Source organism: Mytilus trossulus, chromosome 12 (assembly GCF_036588685.1).
Source record: "Mytilus trossulus isolate FHL-02 chromosome 12, PNRI_Mtr1.1.1.hap1, whole genome shotgun sequence".
In the NCBI taxonomy this organism is placed as follows: domain Eukaryota; kingdom Metazoa; phylum Mollusca; class Bivalvia; order Mytilida; family Mytilidae; genus Mytilus; species Mytilus trossulus.
The window spans coordinates 59,107,965-59,131,953 of NC_086384.1; the positions used below are offsets into that span (position 1 = coordinate 59,107,965).

The 23,989-nt window shown below is 32.5% G+C and overlaps 1 protein-coding gene across 1 annotated transcript in view; it reads right to left on the minus strand.

The window, feature by feature from the left end:
* Positions 1-794: 794 nt before the first annotated feature.
* The window catches only part of LOC134692947 (E3 ubiquitin-protein ligase MIB2-like), a 29,689-nt gene continuing 6,494 nt past the window's right edge, over positions 795-23,989 (minus strand). The window contains exons 5-19 of the mRNA XM_063553593.1: positions 22,893-23,090; positions 18,929-19,116; positions 17,999-18,103; positions 14,451-14,555; positions 13,844-14,021; positions 12,639-12,808; positions 11,959-12,107; positions 10,197-10,353; positions 8,895-9,049; positions 8,152-8,278; positions 6,856-6,958; positions 5,524-5,609; positions 4,677-4,855; positions 3,638-3,861; positions 795-2,557 (exon numbers count right to left, since the gene is read on the minus strand). Coding sequence (XP_063409663.1) covers positions 2,514-2,557; positions 3,638-3,861; positions 4,677-4,855; positions 5,524-5,609; positions 6,856-6,958; positions 8,152-8,278; positions 8,895-9,049; positions 10,197-10,353; positions 11,959-12,107; positions 12,639-12,808; positions 13,844-14,021; positions 14,451-14,555; positions 17,999-18,103; positions 18,929-19,116; positions 22,893-23,090 — 2,168 coding nt within the window. The 3' untranslated portion in view covers positions 795-2,513. The remainder of the gene's footprint in view (positions 2,558-3,637; positions 3,862-4,676; positions 4,856-5,523; positions 5,610-6,855; positions 6,959-8,151; positions 8,279-8,894; positions 9,050-10,196; positions 10,354-11,958; positions 12,108-12,638; positions 12,809-13,843; positions 14,022-14,450; positions 14,556-17,998; positions 18,104-18,928; positions 19,117-22,892; positions 23,091-23,989) is intronic.

Consider the following 23,989-nt stretch of genomic DNA (forward strand, 5'->3'; position numbering starts at 1 on the left):
ACGCCATTCAAGGGCAAAAAATCCTATAGGATAGCAATGAAGTGTATCTCTTTTTCATACTAAAATCGGTAGGGAATTGAATAACGTGGATCTCTTTTTTATTCCTAAATCAGTCGGAAATCAAATCAAAATTAAAAGGGAAATACATTTTTCCAGTAATTATAGTGTATCTACTATAATGAAAATCAATCAGTTTTTAAGTTCAAGATTAACGGGTTTCTTAAACGTGTTAAAGAACGACTAAACATTTGATATTTAAAATTGAAATTTGAAATTGGGAGTGTGTCAAAGAGACAATAACCCGACCATAGAGCAGAAAATAGCACAAGGTCACCAATAGGTCGTAAACACAGCGAGAACAAAAATCCTCTTATGGGTTTATCTAATGTACGCAATACGTTACATGTACAATGTACAACTAAACATAGATTATAACTGTTCACGGTGGTCGAAATACAATTTTAGATTCAGTTCATATAGTCCAAATATACATTGTTTTCAAGTCCAAATGTACATGCTAATCAGAAACACATTTCTGTGTGTGTTGCGTTTCGGTGTTGTGTCGTTATTCTCCTCTTATATTTAATTTCCCTCGGTTTTCGTTTGATACCCCGATTTTGTTTTTTGTCCATGGAGTTATGAGTTTTGAACAGCGGTATACTACTGTTGCCTTGGCTATACACTCTTTTTTTTTAGGACAGCTAAATGATATAAACGCTGTTCTAGAAGTTAAGTTATTCACTCTTTTGTTGAGAAGGCTCGCGGGGATAAGATTTTCAGAAAAAAAATAAACATTAATTTTTCATTACAAATTTTATTTATTACCTTTATTAGTTGTTACTTTATCATATGGTACAAAAATCGCTCCAAAAAAAATAAATTTGTGTTTGCCCCGGGTAACTTTTAAAATGTAGATATAATTTGAAAAACCGTCAAATTACCTGCCTTTGGTGCAAAAATACCATTTTTGGCATTAAAATTGAAATATCTTTTTTAACTCATCGGTTACCTATATTTTTATTGTTGTTTTCGAACAAGCTGTACATAAACTAAATAATTGTAAAATTTAATAGATTTCTGTAATTTAGATCTTTTTTTATTTCGATATTACCGCCATTTCTCCTATTAGTTTAACATAATAATAGAACGTTAACAAAAATGTAGGCCTCTTTCGAAGGGAGATTGTGAGCGTAAATGAACGGTATCCCATTTTTTTTATTCATTTTTCTATTAAAAATAAGATAGACTTCATTTATTAAAAAATATAGAAAAATCCTATATTGAATAAAAAAAAATATTTAGACCCGCTAGCCCCCTTAAGTAAAATTTCCTCCCGGATGTTATCATCAGCCAACATTTATGTGTTGAGCATTTTTGTGTGACATGATTTATCATGGGCATAATAATTTTTAAAACTTTCATATTTGCCTAATACTAGAGAGTTTCTTCCCTACGTATAAATTACCCTCGCTCTTTGTGGCAAAAAGCTTTCAAAAGTTAGGTTCTAGATGCCCGTTCATTTATTATTGTTTATGACATTTTTATTTTCAATTGAGCGAAAAGAACAAAAAGTTCCTCTGGCAAAAAATAGACAAGCAAGTCATCTTTCATAAGTTAATTTCTTTCCACTTTAGAAGTAAATATAGCTTTTTACTTCTAATGTGCCTTTTGCAATATGAATCTGATAACTAAATATAAAACGAACAGAAGCCACTTTATATATGAGAACATAGTTGCTTGAGTCAGCTACACAACTATCAAATTAACATAAGTAGGCTTGTTTTATTATGAACAATGTAAATTTTACACCAAGCAAACACCACGATATATACAAAATAAAACTTACTATATGATTTGCAAGTCACAAACAAATAGAAAACTAAACAATTAGTTTACTTTAAGATAATAAGACATCAAAAAACGACATCGGATTTACATACGGTGAACTTAGTTTCTTATTTAATCTAAAAAAAATAATTAAGAAAACAGCAAGAAGCAATTACATCATTCAATGGACATGAATCCGACATAATTCATGTAGCTAAGGAAGATGTGCAAATAGATCGTATACATGACATTCAATGTAAAAGAAATATGTCAATATTAAACATTGTTAGACTGAATAACTAAACTCTTCTGAAATACTGTAAACCAACTTATTTTCGCGGATACTTTATTTTGCGTTTAGCCCTTTCTAGCCCACTTCGCGGCGATTTATTTTCACGATTTTCTAATTCTCTTTATGTGTAAGATAAGGAAATAAATTTTCACGACGATTTATATTCGCGTTTTTACTATTCGCGAAAGTCACAAAATTAAATCGCGAAAATAAGTTGGTTCAAAGTATACGTCACGTTTCTTATTTTAGCCACTAAACTAGGAATAAACTAAGAAATATATTTAATAATCAGTAATACATTTTGTTAATAATCAAATATTGATTAATAAAATCCAGATAACACTGTATACAACAACAAAAAACTATCACTTTAACTTTTCACAGTTCTGTTTACTCATTGGACTTGACAAGGATCTTCAAGAACAATCCGTCTTCCTTCTGTTAAAAATATCAAAAACAATTAATTAAAATACTTATTTTTAGTTTAATTGATTGCTACTAGTTGTTAAAAAAGATGAAAGAAAAGTAGTGGACATTACATCAGACAACATTCACCACAAACACCCTTCTCTTCCGAAAATGCATAGACAAGGGTTAATATGTGCAATCAGTTTTGCTCATTTTGCTGTGTGGTTACCTATAGTTACTTTTACGTCATATGTTCTTTTTTGGACTGTTGTTTTATTGGCAATCATTTAACATCTTTTTATGTTAAACAAACAATTACGAAAATCACTTAGTTCAGATAACTGGTTTTTAACTGTACGTGTTTTTTTGATATATTTTTGTCTTTCTTTATCTGAGTTATTCGGAAAATATTTCAACAATTGTTTTATATATACAATATATAAGCATGATTAACCTTCTTAAACAGATAAGGGAATTAATCATTCAGTTCAATTTGAATACCAATTGCGAGTCAGTGGTCGCAGATTAGAATCAGAACAATGATAATTATGATGATAAACAAATGTCAAAAGTAAACATCAATTTAATGATTTATCTCACGATAATCAATTATACGACGGATGCGACATGTGGAGCAGGATCTGCTTACCCTTCCGGAGCACCTGAGATCACTCCAGTTTTTTTTGTGCAGTTCGTGTTGTTTATTTTTTAGTTTTCTATGTTGTGTCATGTGTACTATTGTTTGTCTATTTGTCTTTTTCATTTTTAGCCATGGCGTGGTCAGTTTGCTTTAGATTTATGAGTTTGGCTGCCCCTCTTGTATTTTTTTCCCTTTTTTATTAAAACACGTTATAAATTTCATGCATCCGAAGCGCTTTTCTGAATTAACCTTTATCAACAATGCTCAGAGCGAAATGCTGAAAAGCCGAGGAAATATATAATGCCTAAAACAGTTGACGAGCTATATGACCAAAACGGAATCTAACAATAGCCAGATTTATCTAAGTCAACTTGACAATGTGTTAACCTTATTGCAAAAGCCTTCTAGTCAAATCACAACATAACACAGTGTATATGCATCTATAAATACCAATATAAAGCGAAACTTACGATTATCAAGCCTTGCTTGTACTGGTGACCTACACTGTGGACACACATTAAATCTCAGACTGCACTCTTCGCATACTATTTTGTGTCCGCATGGTACAAACTTTGCATTAGCAACATTCTCTCTACAATTTGCACACGGCTTAACTAGCAATGCCGCCAGTAAGTCTACAAATGGATCTCCCGTTGCTCCCCGTGTAGTGGCTGGTTTCTGTTGTTGCGGTTGCCTTTAAATGACAAACAATAGATTTGGTAAGTTTAAATAAGGTGAAATATCAGAAAACATGTGACGAGTCATACAATTTTACTTTCAATCTAAAAGTTGAAGACTTTGTCAAAAATAAGATACCAATACTTGGTCTTTTTATCATTTAATTTTGATCAATATTCTTATTATCTTGTTTTGTCCGGTTGCTTGTCATCTGATGTTTACTCCACGAGTACATCGGTTTGTTGGTATCTTGATGTTTAACCGACGGTACATCAGTTTGTTGGTTTATTATTACTTATCAAACGGGTACAGTTGTTTTTTGGTGTCTTGATGTTTAACCGACGGGTACATCGGGTTGTTGGTTTATTGTTATTTATCAAACGGGAACATTTGTTTGTTGGTATCTTGATGTTTAACCGACGGGTACATCGGTTTGTTGGTGTATTGATAATTGCCCAATTTGCCGTTTAAGAATCTAGTGCATTCTGAGAAGCGTACACCGAAACGTTGTGAGTGGTTTTAAACGTAATAATCAATAAAAAATCCACTTATGACGTAACGATATTTTCATTTTGTATGTATTTTAATATTTATGAATGGTAAAACAACAGTACTTCAAATACTTGAAATACCTTTGATAAAAATGAATCACATGAAGTAATGTATATCTGTATAAACCGTTGTTAGATTAAAAAAATATATAAAGTAAATCCTATCTGAATATAACTGATAATGTAAACCCAGAAGAGATTTTTGGATGCACGAAAACTATAGTTCTTGCATTTCCCATTAAGGTTGACAAATATGACAATTATAGTTCAAAATAATTACTTTTGTCGTAGGTAGTTTTCAACTGCATTCTTTACTCTTTGGCTTCGACAAACTTGAAGAGGTGTTTTACCGTTGTTGTTGGTCGTTTGGATATTTGCTTTATTTTCCATTAATAAACAGGCTATTTTGAAACGATCATTGTCATCATTTGGCTGGGCCATCAGCATTAAACCAAGAAGCTATATATATATATATAAAATAGTGTTACTTCCTTTCTACGGAATTATATTCATCCAGTTTTACACATCAAGATCAAATAGCCGTATATGGCTTCTTTAAATAAGCATGCAAACTTAACAGTAGCAATATAACTCTCTTGTTTATATGATACGGCTTTTTTGTTAAAAAAAATTGTGATGGTTAACAAAAACAAACTATATATAAATATATATATGAATATAATTATTTTCTGTGACTGTATCTTACATTAATTTGTAGGATCCTTTACTATAGATAATTTAGCTGATCTGTAACAATAACATCTTCATGCCTTATATATCATGTACTGTAGTACGCCGTTAGATTAAAACTGACGTGGAAAGGTAACACATGGCCAGCGAAAGTTCTTTTTATGAGAGCCCAGGTGGTCGTGTGGTCTAGCGGGACGGCTGCAGTGCAGGCGATTTGGTGTCACGATATCACAGTAGCATGGGTTCGAATCCCGGCGAGGGAAGAACCAAAAATTTGCGAAAGCAAATTTACAGATCTAACATTGTTGGGTTGATGTTATGACGAGTTGTATATATATATATATATATATATATACATTGTTGGGTTGATGTCTAGACAAGTTATATATATATATTCCTTTTTAAACTTTATTTACATTTGTGTATATATAACATACCCCAGTCACCGGTGGTCTCTGTTGAATACCAAGAATAAGATGTAAAGGTGTATCACCATCATTATCCTTTATATTAACATCAGCTCCTGTAAGATATTTTATATTTCCTTTCTATAATTAGCCACTGTAAATTCATTGGAGGTGTTCTGCGGTTAATATGTACTATAATATTATTTGTTTTTTGTATTTCTTTGTGCAGAGTGTTATTGTGTTTGCTCGGCTGTTTTCATGTCACATAGTATTGTCAAATTAGCGGTGTATTTTGCATTTCCACATAAGCAGCAGGCTTTGCTAGCCATAAACCCAGATTCAACCCAGCTATGTTTTTTTCTCAAAATGTCCTCTAACTGTCAGGAATATGACAGCTGTTATTTACGCTTTTTATCAATGTATGTTAGCGTTTGCTTTTGTTGTTGTGTAGGATTAATGTTTTCCGGTTTCTTTTTCTTCTTATACTTGATGTTTCCCTCCATTTTAGTGTAACCCAGATTTGATTTGGCTTAAACGATTTCTTACTATTGAACAGCGGTATTATATTGCGACTTTATTTCAACAGTACGTGTTAAATCATTCGATAACATTGTAGTCATAATAGACTGATTTCTGACACATCCATATATGTATATTGTTGTTCCTGTTTGACTATTTATCTAGCTGTTTCTTTCCCCAGAATCCCTAACCATATTTGGAACATTTGTTTCGTTAACTTTACATTTGATTGGTTCGTTTTAGACCTTCTTCGATTCGATTTGTTTTATACTCTTTTCAAATCTACAAATGACCGATCAAACAAGTAGGTCTAAAATTAAATAGATAGAGAATATCATTTTTTTCTCAATATCACGTCCGTATTAACCCAAGACATCAATATTCTATGCTTGAGATTATTTTGGTTGAGCGTTGTGTGATATTGAAAAATCCATAGTATATACACTTCATAATATAAATCAACATGTAGATACATGTATGTGACATGACACGGGGTGAGGGAAGGGACAGAGGATAGGAGGAGTTTTCACGAACTGATTTTTTTCATCTGTTTCTACGCATTTTATTTTACATTTGACAAATGTTTGATTCTGGTCTTTCGTTTTGGAGAATAACCAGTTTCATTCTGTCAATAACAAAGTTATTATTTTCAGTTTTTTCCAGGCACCGCAAAACAAACAAAAAAAAAACAAATCAAAGATGATCAAATAAATGGCTCAAATTAAAATATATATTTCATTTATTTTTTATCACACCTTTTTAATTTATAACAATATCAATTAATCAATTAGTAATGACATTTCAATGATCTAAATAAAATCATCTTTATTTTTAATGACTTACCGTTCTGCATCAACAACTTGACCATATCAAAGTAAGCTTCATGGCAAGCTAAATGGAGAGGTGTCAATCCTTGTTTATCCTTAAAGTTCACATTTGCTTTACCCTGAAAGTTCATATATTGATTTGACATTTTTTTGTTTTCAAGTATATCTATTTATCGGTTAAAGCGTTTCGTAATGGAAGTTCGGCGCTACTGCTAGCGGTCGAGTTGGATGGAAGATGAATACAATATGATGAGGGGACCATCTCAATGAGCACAAAAACTAAATATGTGTGTTACCTGTTACATGTACGTGTTTGATACCGCTGTGATAAATCATAAACAATAATTAGAGTACACAGAAGACCAAATTAGTTTTTAAGGACCGGAAAAGTCTTGTGAATAATTCATCTCGTGTTAACATCGCGTAAAAATATAATAAAATGGTGTAAATTTTTTACATAAATCATTTATGCAAGTTTTAAATACGCTAAAAATTATAAAGCCACTTTTAATATGTGTTTCCTCTTCAATTTTTTTTTTATTACCTTATAATGACTGGTGGATGTTTCACACTGGACCGGGAGAGAAAACAATAAGTGAATTTCTGTTTGTGGATAAAAAAACACTGAGGATTTTTTCTTCCAGATAAGGTACATTATCGGAATCAAAACACGGTTACCTAGTCGTATATATAAGAAAGTCATAAAGGGACACACACAAAAATGTATTTCAATCGTCCATTTCATGTATCAATTGCTTTGTCTGTTGAATCCTTTCATATTTTTTGTTTGTATTGAAAGGGAAGTTACTCCGTTATGCAAACAATAATAACTTGTAAGCTTTAATTAGGTTTTATGAACTTATTTTAACCTTTCATTATTTGTAATGTCTTCGTCTTTCAAATTATTCCTCAACACCGTGTTTATTATTATTAAGGGTTATGGCATCTTTTGAAAGGGAAGCAACTCATTACTAACCCTTTTTGGTAACTAACCATGTATGGTAGCTAACCATATTTTTTTTAGGACCCCTATATCAAATATAAATAGTCACCACTTGAATCCTTTAACCAATCATTTCTCTATAAATCTATAGGAGGTAAGATGAAGTAATATATATATTCAGTTTGTAGCGGGAAATCATGTCTTCTGTTTTTCCTGGTTTTGGTCCTGATCGTCAACATATCGCACACTAAACCAGCATTTTACAACAAATCAACTGAACCGGTTGTAAACTAAAGCAATGTTTACCATTTACCCTTTATATTATGTTTTCAATGCACTTATTTATCTCTACAGTTGTTATAAACAAACCTTTAATATAAGAATAGACGCAACCTGTCGATGATCATTGAATGCAGCAATATGCAGTGCTGATTTCCCGTCTGACTTTGTCATCTTCATTAAACTTTGAGACTTTTCCAGAATCTTTTCTACCGCACTGTCGATATATTTGATAATAATTTGTCATCAAATTTATTTTTTAAGCTATAACTCTACTGTAAAAGTTACTGTAAGTTATAATCAAAAGTTTATATGAAAATAGTTTCGATGAAGTATTAACCCTTGATTGGAGGCTATCTTCCTCCTTACTTGTTACTACTATGAGACACGAATACAGGTTACAACGATAAAATTACCATTCACAATCGTCACGCTCAACAAAGGCGTCCTACAAAGAGCGTTGAATTGCAACTACTATAACAGCAGGCAAAGTATCGCACTCAGAATCAAATGTTTACTGAAGCTGTAATGAACTTGCAGTTGGAAGAGAACGCATAACATATTGGTACTGTTGGTCAGCTTTTGATGCCGAAGTGAACATATTACAAATAGGGATCAATTTACATTTTTGAAAACATGTTTAATGTTAAATCTTTCAATATGACTGTTCAAAATGCCAACTTGGTAATATTGCATCAATTGTTCCGTTGATTGATAGCGTTGTTTTTTGTCAGTTTCAATGAACTCTATCATTTAGTATTTTGCCTTAGGGTCAAGTATTTGTCATGTTTGTGTTATTTTTTGTTGTACTTTGCTATGGTAAATCAACTCACAATTCATTTTCTTTGAGAGCAGCAAACATAAGTGGATGACAATCTTTCTTGTTTACAAGGGTCATGTCGATATTCGGATGACTCAGTAGAATGTTGACTGCTCTATCGTGTCCTTTAGCAATGGCGTCGTGAAGAGCAGTATCACCCTCAATATCCTGAAATATTATTATTCTAGTACCTCACCACACACATTCATAATAAACTTTTAATGATTGATATATTCCAATTGTCAAAACCCATTCCCGTTCTCGTCCACTTTTCATCGCATGCAACATAACAAATAAGACTTATCACCGATCTTGTGGACAAGACGCGTTTTTGGCGTATTGAATTTTAAACCTGATGCCTGTTGTTATCTATTAATCATGTTTTTCTTTGTCTAATGTATTCTCCTATTTATTTGTATTGTAGTCCTGTAATATCATGTTGTCATTTCAATGTTATATTTAACTTTGCCATTAAAGTGCGAGGTTTGGCATGCCATAAAACCAGGTTCAACCCACCACTTTTATTCCACTGTAAAAGTGTCCTGTACCAAGTCAGGAAGATGGGCATTGTTTTAATATTGTTCGTTGCTGTGTGTGTTGCATTCTAACGTTGAGTCGTTTGTGTTTTCTCTTATTTTTGAGATATTGAGATAAGACGTGGCACGGTACTTGTCTATCCCAAATTCACGTATTTGGTTTTGATATTATATTTGTTATTATCGTGGTGTTTTGTCTATGCTTGGTCCGTTTTTGTGTGTGTTGCGTTTCGATGTTGTGTCGTTGTTCTCCTCTTATATTTAATGCGTTTCCCTCGGTTTTAGTTTGTTACCCCGATTTTGTTTTTTGTCCATGGATTTATGAGTTTTGAACAGCGGTATACTACTGTTGCCTTTATTTAAACCCATAGGCCAGATGTATTCTGGGTTCGTGTTGCTTAGTCTTTAGCTTCTATGTTGTGTTGTATAGATTGTTTTGTTTCATTTATTGTTTCGAGTTATGATATTGGCTAGCCCTTCTGTCGCTCTTTTATAAATATTCGTCATTTTATTTTTTCTATTGTCCTATCTTTTAAGCTTTAAATTAGGTCTCACATGAAATCTTGCAAATAAAAACCCGTTAAATCAAAGATATTTTGTATATCAAATCTGATTTAAATACAGATCATTTTGCATGTTCCAGGATCTGCAAATGCTGCATTTTCTATTCTGATATTAACTATTTCAAGACAAATGGTTTAATAATTTGATTTAAGTCATAATACATTACAACAAAATAAAGAGCCCTGACAAATTAATCAATTAGATTGTTAACTAACCTGCACGTTGGGATCACACCCTTTTTCTAAAACAGCTTTCAAAAGAGCAAACATTCCACAATAACTGGCGTGATGAGCAAGACTTCTTCCATTTTTAGCAATTTCTGTAACAGTTGCCCCTTGGGAAACCAAATACAATGCCAGCATTTCTTTCTTACTGCAAATAAAGGCAACAGTAGTATACTGCTGTTCGAAATTCATAAATCGTTATAGGAAAATCAAATCCGAGTTGCAAACTAACACTGAGGGAATCATATCAAATATAAGAATGCTACGACACAACAGAACACACAACATTAAAATGTAACACACACAGAGACGAACAATGATATAATGATGGCCATTTTTTCTGACTTGGTACACGGCATTTTTAGAAAACAAATGGTTGGTTGCAAAATATGTTGTGCATATCAGGTTTTTTAAAACAATTTCACAAACTGAAAGCATCGGATAATAATATTTTTTTTAAATACAAGACCTTTATTTTTTTTGGTACATAAATTTTTTTTTTTTTTGTTAACTGCATGCTGTATTGTGTAGCGGTTCTTAGTTAAATAGATGTTACACGATATTTTACGTTGAGATTGTTACGAAACATTGACGGTGGTTCGTTAGAAGTTTCCCTTTGCATCTAAGGCCGATTAAATTTAAACAAATACTTATAATTTGACATGAGCTGTCATACCAATACCAGAATCTGTGGCGATTTTTGATTTTGAAATTATTAATTTCCCCCACCTTAGTAGCAATACACAAACTTCACCTTTTTATAACAAAAATATCGAACTCTAATAATAATTCTAATCGGAAAGTCCCTTTAACGAATGACTGCAATATTTTTTCTGTCTATGAAGAAATAGCATAAACAATTTAGTGCACATTGAATAACACATTTAACAGTGTGCACTAATTTTTGTATGTTATTTCGAATAGACAGAAAAAATATAAGAGTCGTTTCTTATAATTTAATTTTAAATTCCATTTTAAAAGAGGGACGAAAGATACCAAAGGGACAGTCAAACTCAGTTAAACCGTAGAAAACCATGAAAAAACGTTGATGACGTCAGGGTCAAATGACTAAATAATGTATATGGGCTAATAACGAAATATCGTCAGCCAATCAGAAGACGCGTTACATCCAAAATTAAATCTTTATCAAATGGCAAAATCAAAAACTCAATATATTTTTTCTGTCTATGAAGAAATAACATAAAAAATGTGGTGCACACTGAATAACGCGCGTATGTTATTTCGAATAGACAAAAAAAATATTACAGTCATTTCTTATAATTTAATTCTTAATTCCAATTATCAAATGGCAAAATCAAATACTCAAACATACCACACGAATGGAAAACAACTGTCATACATGTATGCATTGGTACAGGCATTTCCTTGTGTAGAAAATGGTTGCTTAAACTATGTGTTATACCTAGCTTTACCTCTCACTTGTTTGACAATTTGAGCAGTGCTGACTGCTGTACCCTATGTTTGGCATACATTGTTATCAATATAATGGAGTTTTATGTGACTGTCTTACAAGTGAGACGTTTAGCTAGCTATAAAACCAGGTTTAATCCAACATTTTCTACATAAAGTTACGGCTGTATCAAGTCAGCTTTTAATTCTTCCATTTGAAAAATGACTTTTCGTTTAGAATTTTTCTTGAACTCGTTTTCATTTTACTTTTTACTTTGAATATGTCCATCGTATCCCTCATGTGGCGAAATCGACAAGTTAATATTGGATAAGACATACTCACCCTGCTGCAGCTGTAAGTAGTGCTGTATTATTTTCGCTAGTCTTTGTGTTGATGGTAGCACCATTGGCTAATAATAATTTAGCAATATCCATATGTCCTTCATGACTTGCTATCATTAATGGCGTCAAATCCTTAAACTTACAATTGACCTTTAATCAAAAATATACATAAAAATACAGATGACATTTATAACAACGAAAACAATAAGCTTTCGTAATACACTAAAGTATCACTGTAATTTGTATGTATGTTCTCTTTGTCTTTTTAATCGATGTTACTACTAGTATATGGATGTAGTTGGTGAAATGATGCATGTATTACATTTTTGTTTATTCAACGAGTGAAATCGAACATTAATTCCCGTTTTCTGATACACTTCCTGATTTTACCAATTACAAATGTACAAAATATAATATCCTATAGCAGGTACTGCTTTGATAGCTAGAGAAGCAACCAGTCTAGTTTGATTTAAGATTGAACTACTTGTATTTCCTTATACTCTGTTTATAATCTTGTTTTGTGTATTCTTATTAGATTAACGGTACCAATATTTCCACACAAGATACGCATATCAATGTATAAAGAACATGTGTGACCTATTGTTGCTTGTTAATTATAGTAAATATATCCTTTGTATCACCTTCACGGGCTTTTATGTATATACAGATTTAAGTGTTTACCAAATCTTTCTTCATTTTTATAAGTTGTTGCACTGATGCAACATCGCCTTTAGCACACGCCTGTATCATTTGCTCTGGACCAATTGTTTGGAGTCTTTGTTGATGACCTAACACCACCAGGTTAGCTACCAACCGAGCAAGGCTATCTGCAAGGTCATCTTGAACATTCTCTTAAAGAAAAAAGAATTTATGAGAGCGTTGGTTGATATTACTTTTCTTACAATTGTTTTTTTTTAATTGGTTGGGTTTTTGTCAAGGTCACTTTAACAGTAAAATACCACGATAGTTTTATAGCTGACTATGCGGTATTGTCCGTACAGTGACCTAAAGTTGTTAATTTATATGTCAATTGGTCTATTTTGGAGTGTTGTCTATTGGGGAGTGTGGAGTCACGACGGGTGCCGCATGTGGAGCACCTGAGATCATCCCTAGTTTTTGGGGGGTCGTGTTGTTTATTCTTTAGTTTTCTATGTTGTGTCATGTGTACTATTGTTTTTCTGTTTGTCTTTATCATTTTTAGCCATGACGTTGTCAGTTTGTTTTAGATTTATGATTTTGACTGTCCCTTTGGTATCTTTCGTCCCTCGTTTGTCTCATTGGCAATCATAACACATCTTCTTTTCTTTTATATCTATTGTAGATTATTAGACACCTCTTCATCAAAAACGTCTGTGGGATATTGTTGGTTTGTTTATGTAAGTGATGCACTATAGGTTGGACCCAGCAATGACTTAATAACACACACATTTACATTGACTAAATATGAATAAGTATGAAATATTGATGCAATTGATCAATGAAATATTCGCTGTTCGTTTTAAACCCCTTCGCTTTTGATAAGTAGGTATAAATTTAACAATTATGCGAATTGAAGGCCTCACAATGATTTGAAATTAACCACGTTACTTTGTAATTTGTCCTTTAAATATGTGTTTCTAGAAAATCCTAAAATTGATTTTCAGCTTATATAATACTTATGTTATTAATAAAATCATTTGTGCATTATGTATGTTATGTTTGTTTTTTTTTATAAAAAACAGACAATATTTTTTTTTTATAAAACGATACACGATTTCTACTTTGCCATTTTCCCGATACACTATTTTTTCGGTAAGTGGAATCATATTTAAAACAATATACTAGTCTGGTGTAGAGTGATGGTATATTATCTACATGTTTACTCCATATTATAAGTTACTTCATACCAGCACCACGTCTTGAAGTTGCAAAAGATGTTTCTTGTTTGCCTTCAAGTGTATCGACTTTCTTTCCTGGAGCAGGTATCATAGAAGCGGGGCTATAGACCCAGACTTGCTGACCAAACTGTACAACAACATCACCATCACTGTCTATCTTCTCGACCTTTCCAACCTTCCCACATGCCTGATATATAAGTATAGTAAACAAGAAGGACACCAATGTATGTGTTGTCGGTGTATTGGGAACGAATTTAAAACAAATACATACAATTAATGGTATGAAAGAGAAGGATAGTATGCAAAAATAACAAAGATATTTTTTTACTAAAAAATTTAGCCGACAGATTGTTAATATACATTTCATTTAAATATGTTTGATTTTAAGAGAAAAGTCGACCGTAAGTCATTTTTAGTCCCATGAAAGAGTCAATTTCAAGGATCTTCTACATACACACGGATTACAATTTTAAAGACATGGTTGTGATTTGGTTAAAGAGAACTACAACACACCAAAAAAAACAAAGGCTTCAATTTTCAATTGTTAGAAGACTAATAATCATATTGTGAAAATCAAATGGAAATACAATATTACCAAGAAAACATTGTGCCTTACCTTTATCATTGCATCTTCCCACCCACCATGACCTTTCTGTAACAATTCTACAGTATTTGGTTCACTAAGGATTTTTACTGTGTCTCCCGGTTTAATGTCATAAACCTACAAAAAAATACATAAATTATATATATCGACAGATGATTGAGTACGTTGTTTGTTTTGTTGTTTATATCGACAGATGATTGAGTACGTTGTTTGTTTTGTAGTTTATATCGACAGATGATTGAGTACGTTGTTTGTTTTGTTGTTTATATCGACAGATGATTGAGTACGTTGTGTGTTTTGTTGTTTATATCGACAGATGATTGAGTACGTTGTTTGTTTTGTTGTTTATATCGACAGATGATTGAGTAAGTTTATATCGACAGATGATTGAGTACGTTGTTTGTTTTGTTGTTTATATCGACAGATGATTGAGTACGTTGTTTGTTTTGTTGTTTATATCGACAGATGATTGAGTACGTTGTTTGTTTTGTTGTTTATATCGACAGATGATTGAGTACGTTGTTTGTTTTGTTGTTTATATCGACAGATGATTGAGTACGTTGTTTGTTTTGTTGTTTATATCGACAGATGATTGAGTACGTTGTTTGTTTTGTTGTTTATATCGACAGATGATTGAGTACGTTGTTTGTTATGTTGTTTATATCGACAGATCATTGAGTATGTTGTTTGTTATGTTGTTTATATCGACGGATCATTGAGTACGTTGTTTGTTTTGTAGTTTATATCGACGGATGATTGAGTACGTTGTTTGTTTTGTTGTTTATATCGACGGATGATTGAGTACGTTGTTTGTTTTGTTGTTTATATCGACAGATGATTGAGTATGTTGTTTGTTTTGTAGTTTATATCGACAGATGATTGAGTATGTTGTTTGTTTTGTTGTTTATATCGACAGATGATTGAGTACGTTGTTTGTTTTGTAGTTTATATCGACAGATGATTGAGTATGTTGTTTGTTATGTTGTTTATATCGACAGATGATTGAGTACGTTGTTTGTTTTGTTGTTTATATCGACAGATGATTGAGTACGTTGTTTGTTTTGTTGTTTATATCGACAGATGATTGAGTACGTTGTTTGTTATGTTGTTTATATCGACAGATGATTGAGTACGTTGTATGTTTTGTTGTTTATATCGACAGATGATTGAGTACGTTGTTTGTTATGTTGTTTATATCGACAGATCATTGAGTATGTTGTTTGTTTTGTTGTTTATATCGACAGATCATTGAGTACGTTGTTTGTTTTGTTGTTTATATCGACAGATGAGAGTACGTTGTTTGTTTTGTTGTTTATATCGACAGATGATTGAGTATGTTGTTTGTTTTGTAGTTTATATCGACAGATGATTGAGTACGTTGTTTGTTTTGTTGTTTATATCGACAGATGATTGAGTACGTTGTTTGTTTTGTTGTTTATATCGACAGATGATTGAGTATGTTGTTTGTTTTGTAGTTTATATCGACAGATGATTGAGTACGTTGTTTGTTTTGTTGTTTATATCGACAGATGATTGAGTACGTTGTTTGTTTTGTAGTTTATATCGACAGATGATTGAGTACGTTGTTTGTTTTGTTGTTTATATCGACAGATGATTGAGTACGTTGTGTGTTTTGTTGTTTATATCGACAGATGATTGAGTACGTTGTTTGTTTTGTTGTTTATATCGACAGATGATTGAGTAAGTTTATATCGACAGATGATTGAGTACGTTGTTTGTTTTGTTGTTTATATCGACAGATGATTGAGTACGTTGTTTGTTTTGTTGTTTATATCGACAGATGATTGAGAACGTTGTTTGTTTTGTTGTTTATATCGACAGATGATTGAGTACGTTGTTTGTTTTGTTGTTTATATCGACAGATGATTGAGTACGTTGTTTGTTTTGTTGTTTATATCGACGGATGATTGAGTACGTTGTTTGTTTTGTTGTTTATATCGACGGATGATTGAGTACGTTGTTTGTTTTGTTGTTTATATCGACGGGTGATTGAGTACGTTGTTTGTTTTGTTGTTTATATCGACGGGTGATTGAGTACGTTGTTTGTTTTGTTGTTTATATCGACAGATGATTGAGTACGTTGTTTGTTTTGTTGTTTATATCGACAGATGATTGAGTACGTTGTTTGTTTTGTTGTTTATATCGACAGATGATTGAGTATGTTGTTTGTTTTGTTGTTTATATCGACAGATCATTGAGTACGTTGTTTGTTTTGTTGTTTATATCGACAGATGATTGAGTACGTTGTTTGTTTTGTAGTTTATATCGACAGATGATTGAGTACGTTGTTTGTTTTGTTGTTTATATCGACAGATGATTGAGTACGTTGTTTGTTTTGTTGTTTATATCGACAGATGATTGAGTACGTTGTTTGTTTTGTTGTTTATATCGACAGATGATTGAGTACGTTGTTTGTTTTGTTGTTTATATCGACAGATGATTGAGTATGTTGTTTGTTTTGTAGTTTATATCGACAGATGATTGAGTATGTTGTTTGTTTTGTTGTTTATATCGACAGATGATTGAGTACGTTGTTTGTTTTGTTGTTTATATCGACAGATGATTGAGTACGTTGTTTGTTTTGTTGTTTATATCGACAGATGATTGAGTACGTTGTTTGTTTTGTTGTTTATATCGACAGATGATTGAGTACGTTGTTTGTTTTGTTGTTTATATCGACAGATGATTGAGTACGTTGTTTGTTTTGTTGTTTATATCGACAGATGATTGAGTACGTTGTTTGTTTTGTTGTTTATATCGACGGATGATTGAGTACGTTGTTTGTTTTGTTGTTTATATCGACAGATGATTGAGTACGTTGTTTGTTTTGTTGTTTATATCGACAGATGATTGAGTACGTTGTTTGTTTTGTTGTTTATATCGACGGATGATTGAGTACGTTGTTTGTTTTGTTGTTTATATCGACAGATGATTGAGTACGTTGTTTGTTTTGTTGTTTATATCGACGGATGATTGAGTACGTTGTTTGTTTTGTTGTTTATATCGACAGATGATTGAGTACGTTGTTTGTTTTGTTGTTTATATCGACAGATGATTGAGTACGTTGTTTGTTTTGTTGTTTATATCGACGGATGATTGAGTACGTTGTTTGTTTTGTTGTTTATATCGACAGATGATTGAGTACGTTGTTTGTTTTGTTGTTTATATCGACGGATGATTGAGTACGTTGTTTGTTTTGTTGTTTTTTTCGTTACATTTAAATGTACATTGTATATTTTTTTGTCATCTGAGACAGATTACAGCTGTAGATTGTGATTACAACAACAGACACATTAGATCGATGTTAGTCCTTCTATTATTATTTGGCAAGATATAGAGTTACATGTACCATGTATCTTTGATAAACTACTATGTGTTTCAATCTAATTAAATAGTTAGTGAGCCTTGGTAGAATTGTCATGAGCTCCATCATAATCTCTTTTTAAGGGATTCATATTTGAACTGCAACTTGGTGCTGTCATACTGACTTTTCTTAAATTCTTAATTGTAGAGTTGCCATGGGTAACCATCATACTAACTTTTCTAAGTGCTCCTTGGTAGAATTGCCATGTATTGCCATCATATTCAACTTCGATGATTTCGTCTGATTCTATATTCTTCACTTTTCCTATCCGTCCGATACACTGCAAAAGACAAATATACTAATTTAGGTCAACACTCAACTTAACTGATACGTACTATTGAACTATATAGTATTAATGTTGATTATTGTCAAAGGCCTTACGGTGACCAACAATTGTGCACATACTTAACTTATGTCTTTCTTGTTAGTTGTCTCATTGACAATCATACCACATTTCTTTTTTATACAAATGATCAACCATCGCTGCAGTTACAAGAAGATAAGACACTGCAAACATTAACCACTAAAAAGTATTAAAAAAGGGAAACGTCATATATAACCAACTGCTTACTCGAGAGAGAAAACAACATGAAGAAAATTAAAATTGAAGTAGCTCAATGCTCAGAATATCCTCTCAGAGTGTTGACTTTACTTAATGTCCCGCATCGTAACAATAATGAAAGCACAAAATTTGCTTGTTGTTAAAGGTCGTATAATGACATCAAAATTCAGTTTTGGAACCATTTATAGCTTGATGTTCGATGTGAGCTAATGTTCCATGTTGAAGGCCGTGTCTTCCCCTGTAATGGTTTACTTTTACAAATTGTGACTTGGATGAAGAGATGCATCATTTAACCCTTTTGTCAATTTGCAAGACTTACATCCGAAGTGTGCCTGTAATGCAATGTCTCTATGTGAATGTCACCTAGTACGTCTGCGTACGCAGAGTGCAAAGGCTTTCAACGTTTGTCTCTAGATACTGAATCCTTATATTCTAACAGTACATGGAACTTAGGGAATAAAGATAGATCACTTTGTATCGTTTGTGATTTAATCTTTGTTGCTTAATTCGGGTCTGATTTAGCAACAATATCATGCTATATACCTCAGTCATACGCATGCTCCATCCACCACGTCCACGCTGCACTTGTTTTAAGTCTTCAGCAGGAATGAAAACGCACACCCGATCTCCTACGTGTAACACTGTGTCTACAGAAGATGTCTCCGCTTCTTCAGTGCTACTCTCGTTCCCCTCAAACGTACTTGTCTCCCTTGTTATTCTGGCGGACGAATCTGTAAGTTAAATCTACTAAGTTCATACTTTTTCAATGCAAAGTTCGAACAATATGTAGCATTATCGTTTAAATAGATTTCTAATTGACAGATGTACCAAAACGCACTGCGAAACAAATGTGAAGTATTAAATCTGAATTAAATTTCTACTAGAGATTTGTTGGTTGACGTTGTTTTGTTTATCAGCTCATAGACATAATTTTGTCATCCACGTTTTTTCATGATTTACCCCGGTTTAAAATGGAATTAAGAATTATATTATAAGAAATGACTGAAATATCTTTCGGCCTATTCAAACTAGTATGCAAAATGTTGAGCACACTTTAAAATTATGCGGGTTATTGAGTATGCACAATACTTTTATATTATTTCTTCATAGACAGAAAAAATATTACAGTCATTCCTAAAAGAGTACCTAAACAGCAATACATTTTACATAAATTTAACATCGTATCTCCCTTTAAGAATAATAAAATAAAGAAAGTTGCAGATATAAAAAAAAAAATAGAGGCTCTTAAAAGCCTGTGTCGCTCACCTTGGTGAATGTGCATATTAAACAAAGGAATCAGATGGATTCATGACATAACTATGTTTTGGTGGTGGTGATGTGTTCGTAGATCATACTTTACTGATCATTATTGCTACTTACAATTTCCTCGTTCTGTAATGAATTTGGCCCTGTAGTTACAAAGGAAAACATTTTGTAAAAACTTACCAAAATTTACCAAAATAATGAAAATTGTTAAAATTTGACAACAAAGGGTAATTACTCTTAAATGGGTCAACTAACCACTTAGGTCATGTCAACTTTTTTGTAGATCCTAATTTGCTGAACATTATTGCTGTTTACAGTTTATCTCTATCTATAATAGTATTCAAGATAATAACCAAAAACGGATAAATTTCTTTAGAAATTACCAACAAGGTGGCAGCAACCCAACTACCAGTGTTCCAATTCATCTGAAAATTTCAGGGCAGATATCTATTTACTAGATAAACAAGTTAACCCCTTGTAAGATTTGCTTTAAATGATTTGGTTTCAAAGTTATAAGCCAAAATCTCCATTTTACCCCTATGTTCTATTTTTAGCTATGGTGGCCATCTTGGTTGGTTTGCTGGGTCACTGCACAGTGCTTTAAAACAATATACCCTAATAATTATTGTAGCTAAGTTTTGTTAAATTTGGTCTAGTAGTTTCAGCGGAGAAGATATTTGTAAAAGATTAAAAAATATTACAAAAAATTGGTAAAAGACTATTAAGGGCAATAACTCCTTAATTGGTCAACTGACTATTTTGATTATGTTTACTTATTTGTAGATCCTACTTTGCTGAACATTATTGCTGCTTACAGTTTATCTCTATCTTATTTCAAAATAAAAACCGAAAACGGACAAAATTTCAATAAAATTACCAAATCAATGGCAGCAACTCAACAACTCATTGTCCAATTCATCTGAAAACTTGAGGGCAGAAAGATCTTGACTTATTAAACAATTTTACCGGTGTCAAATTTGCTCTAAATGTTTTGGTTTCAGAGTTATAAGCCAAAATATACATTTGTCACCTATATTCTATTTTTAGCCATGGCGGCCACCATGGTTGGATTGGCGGGTCACCGGACACAATATATAGACTAGATACCCCAAATATGATTGTGTCTACGTTTGGTTACATTTGGCCCAATAGTGTCAGAGGAGAAGATTTTTGTAAAAATTAACGACGACGGACGACGGACGACGAGGACGACGAGGACGACGGACGACGGACGCCAAGTGATGAGAAAAGCTCACTTGGCCCTTTTGACCAGGTGAGCTAAAAAGGGGAGATTCAAATGTAGTGTTATCTTAACAGTATACAAAATCTTTACATATCTTCAATATTTGGTAAAGATCATCGTGTCTTTAACCATTGCTATCGAAAAATATCATTTTTTGTGAAGAAAGCGCAGCAAATTATAAGAGCGTTAAACATTATGCCGCTGATCTTTTACGCGTAGAAAAACCCGAAATAATTAGTGGTATTTTTCCTCAGAAAACGCGCGTTTCATCTACAAATTACTCACCAGTAACGCTCGAATCAAAAAAATATAAAGACAAAATAAAGCACGAAGATATTAAGCAATGAGGACCTAAAATTGAGATTGATTTGCAAAATACAGCAAACGTTATTGAAAAGGTCACGTGTTGTGTGGTTACTGTGTCATATTTTCTTTCTATCAAACTTAATTTAACAAAATATAGATGTTCAATCAATTTTTAAAGTTGGTATGGGGTGTATGTCATTGATGCAGCAACCAAGTGATTCGGAGTTATCCCGTCTGAATAGTTTTTTTGGTGGCCTTTATAGCTTGGTGTTTGGTGTAAGCCACGGCTCCATATTGAAGGCCGTACCTTAACCTATAATGGTTTACTTTATACATTATTTTTGGGATGGAGAGTTGTCTCATTGGCACTCATACCACATATTCCTATATCTATTGGCATATAAAGAGAATAACCGTCGGAACTAGAATTGTAATTGCACGCTTGATCAGAAGTGACCCTGGTTCATCAGTTGCATGCTACTTAGCTGTAAATGAATGATTACAGCATGCATTTGTGTTAAACAATTTTTGTATAACAATATGTATATTTGACGATGTTAAGTTGGTTTAGATATTTCGCAGAGTTTAACAGCGGTCATTATCAAATTCTGATGTCAACTTCCCACATAATTCATGACCATCAGGGACCTCAAACCAATCTCTACATCAGTTTCAGTACGATTTTGCCCATACATTGGAATTTTTTTAATAAAACTTTAAAAACTTATAATCACATGACTGATTTGTTTAAATATACTGTATTGTTTGAAATGACAAACGGAGAGACACAAGTTTTACAACTTTGTATCGTCTTCGCCAATAACGTGATGCAGCGTGCTGAGGAAAGAACCTGTGTAACATGCAGTGAGGGAGGCTTAAAATCTTAAAAGCTATGAACAAAAATAATTAACATAGGATAAAGTGTATGCAGGGAAGTGATCCGAAAATCGTATAAGATATCAACTGAAATCTGATGAAAATGTGAATAAAGTTTGACCAAAGAGTAAAATGTCTGATATATAAAAGAGCAGTAGTTATATGTTCATTTGTACCTGCATATATACAAGTGTAAGTTGTGAGAAACAGTTGTAAATAAGTATTGACTTCATTTTGTACGTCTGAGAAACTATGAATGAGTTGTAAAGATCATTTCACAAAATCATATTGAATTTTCACATTTCAAACCCTAATTAGACATTAAAGAGCAGAAATATTTCATTCAAGCTTCCGAAGAAATGAAGAAAAAAACACAAACGAGGATAATTTGTATAAACCCGTTTGAGCAAAATTTTTATATTTACCTGTTTGTGTAGAAGGTACGTCCACTGAATCTATATTTTTGTAAGACTGATATATACTATATTATATGAGATTTTTAATAACAATATACTGTAAAACTTGAATCTCTTTCATTTGTTTCCAAAACTTCAAATATTGTTAGACGATCAATATAATTTAACCAGACTCAAAATCAATGGACAAATTTACAAAAGAGCCTTCTAACGGGGTTTTTGATTATGATTATGGCCGTTTACAATAGTGATTACCAGACCACATATTTCAAGATTTTTTGTTTAAAAAGAATTAATGATTATGTCATAATATTGGCAAAACATTATGTAAAACTTGAACACCAGCCCTCATGAGGGACCTCACAAAAACAAAACGTGATTATGTTTATGACGTACTTACCAGGTATATCCAAATGATCCCTGTAATAATCTGTTCCCACTCCTGGTGCCATAAACTTAAGATCCACTTTTCCACCAGCTCCTAATTTATAAACATTAACTTCTCCATTTTTCCATGTGACCTTGACCGCATTCCTTGCACCAGTGTCGCCTCCATAATTTCTTATTTCCGTGACCTTGCCTTCTGATCCTTGACCACCTTATGTAAAAAAATATACATATTACGTTATAAAAGTAAGGGTATGTGGTATTTATCCATGACAGAAAAATCACTACATGCACAGCAAGAAGAAAAAATAAGTTAGGAATATCTCTGTGGGTTCTTCTTCTCCAATACACATGAAGGATGTTCGCTGCTCAGTTTAAAAATAAACAACTTTTCATAAAACTAGTATGTATTGATAGGGAATAAATTGAGAAATCAAAAAAGCCAAAAAAATATAGGGGTCAATGTGCTTGTTTTCGAAATATTAGCCATTGGAATTTTAGCGGGAAAATGTTCTCTCTTGATTTTTTATAGCTTTATCATTGACCAGTTGAAGTTCTCAAATACTATTGAAAAATAAATAAAATGTTATAAGACTTTGACAAATGATTAATAATTATGCATGTAAAAGATTTATAAAAAGAAAAATGGGTGTTCATGGGGAATTTTTTAAGGCATTCAAATGGATAAAACCAGAGGATTCTGAAAATCTGACAAAATTTCCAAAACATGACAAGCAGACATCCTTATGGCCTTCAACACGGAGTAAATCATTTCACCTCATTGCTTTGAACGACCCCTATCTATGGTTTGTGTGGTGTGTTAGAGAGTATTTGGGTGATCTGTTGAATTTTCATTTGTTTCTGATTTCTTTTCTGTTTGGATTATGTATCTGTCCAAAACAAGAAACAACAGCATGTGTTAATTTGGCTTTGTCTCTGTGTGTTGAATTTTATATGTAATGCAAGGAATGCTGTAATATTGAAATTATTTTAAAATCTTCAATTAGTGGGAGAAGATATAAAAGGGAAACGTAGTGTTCGTACAAAACTGTATCACCCTTGGGCGATTTAGAATTTGACATATTGAGTTATTATTCAGGCGTTTCAGAC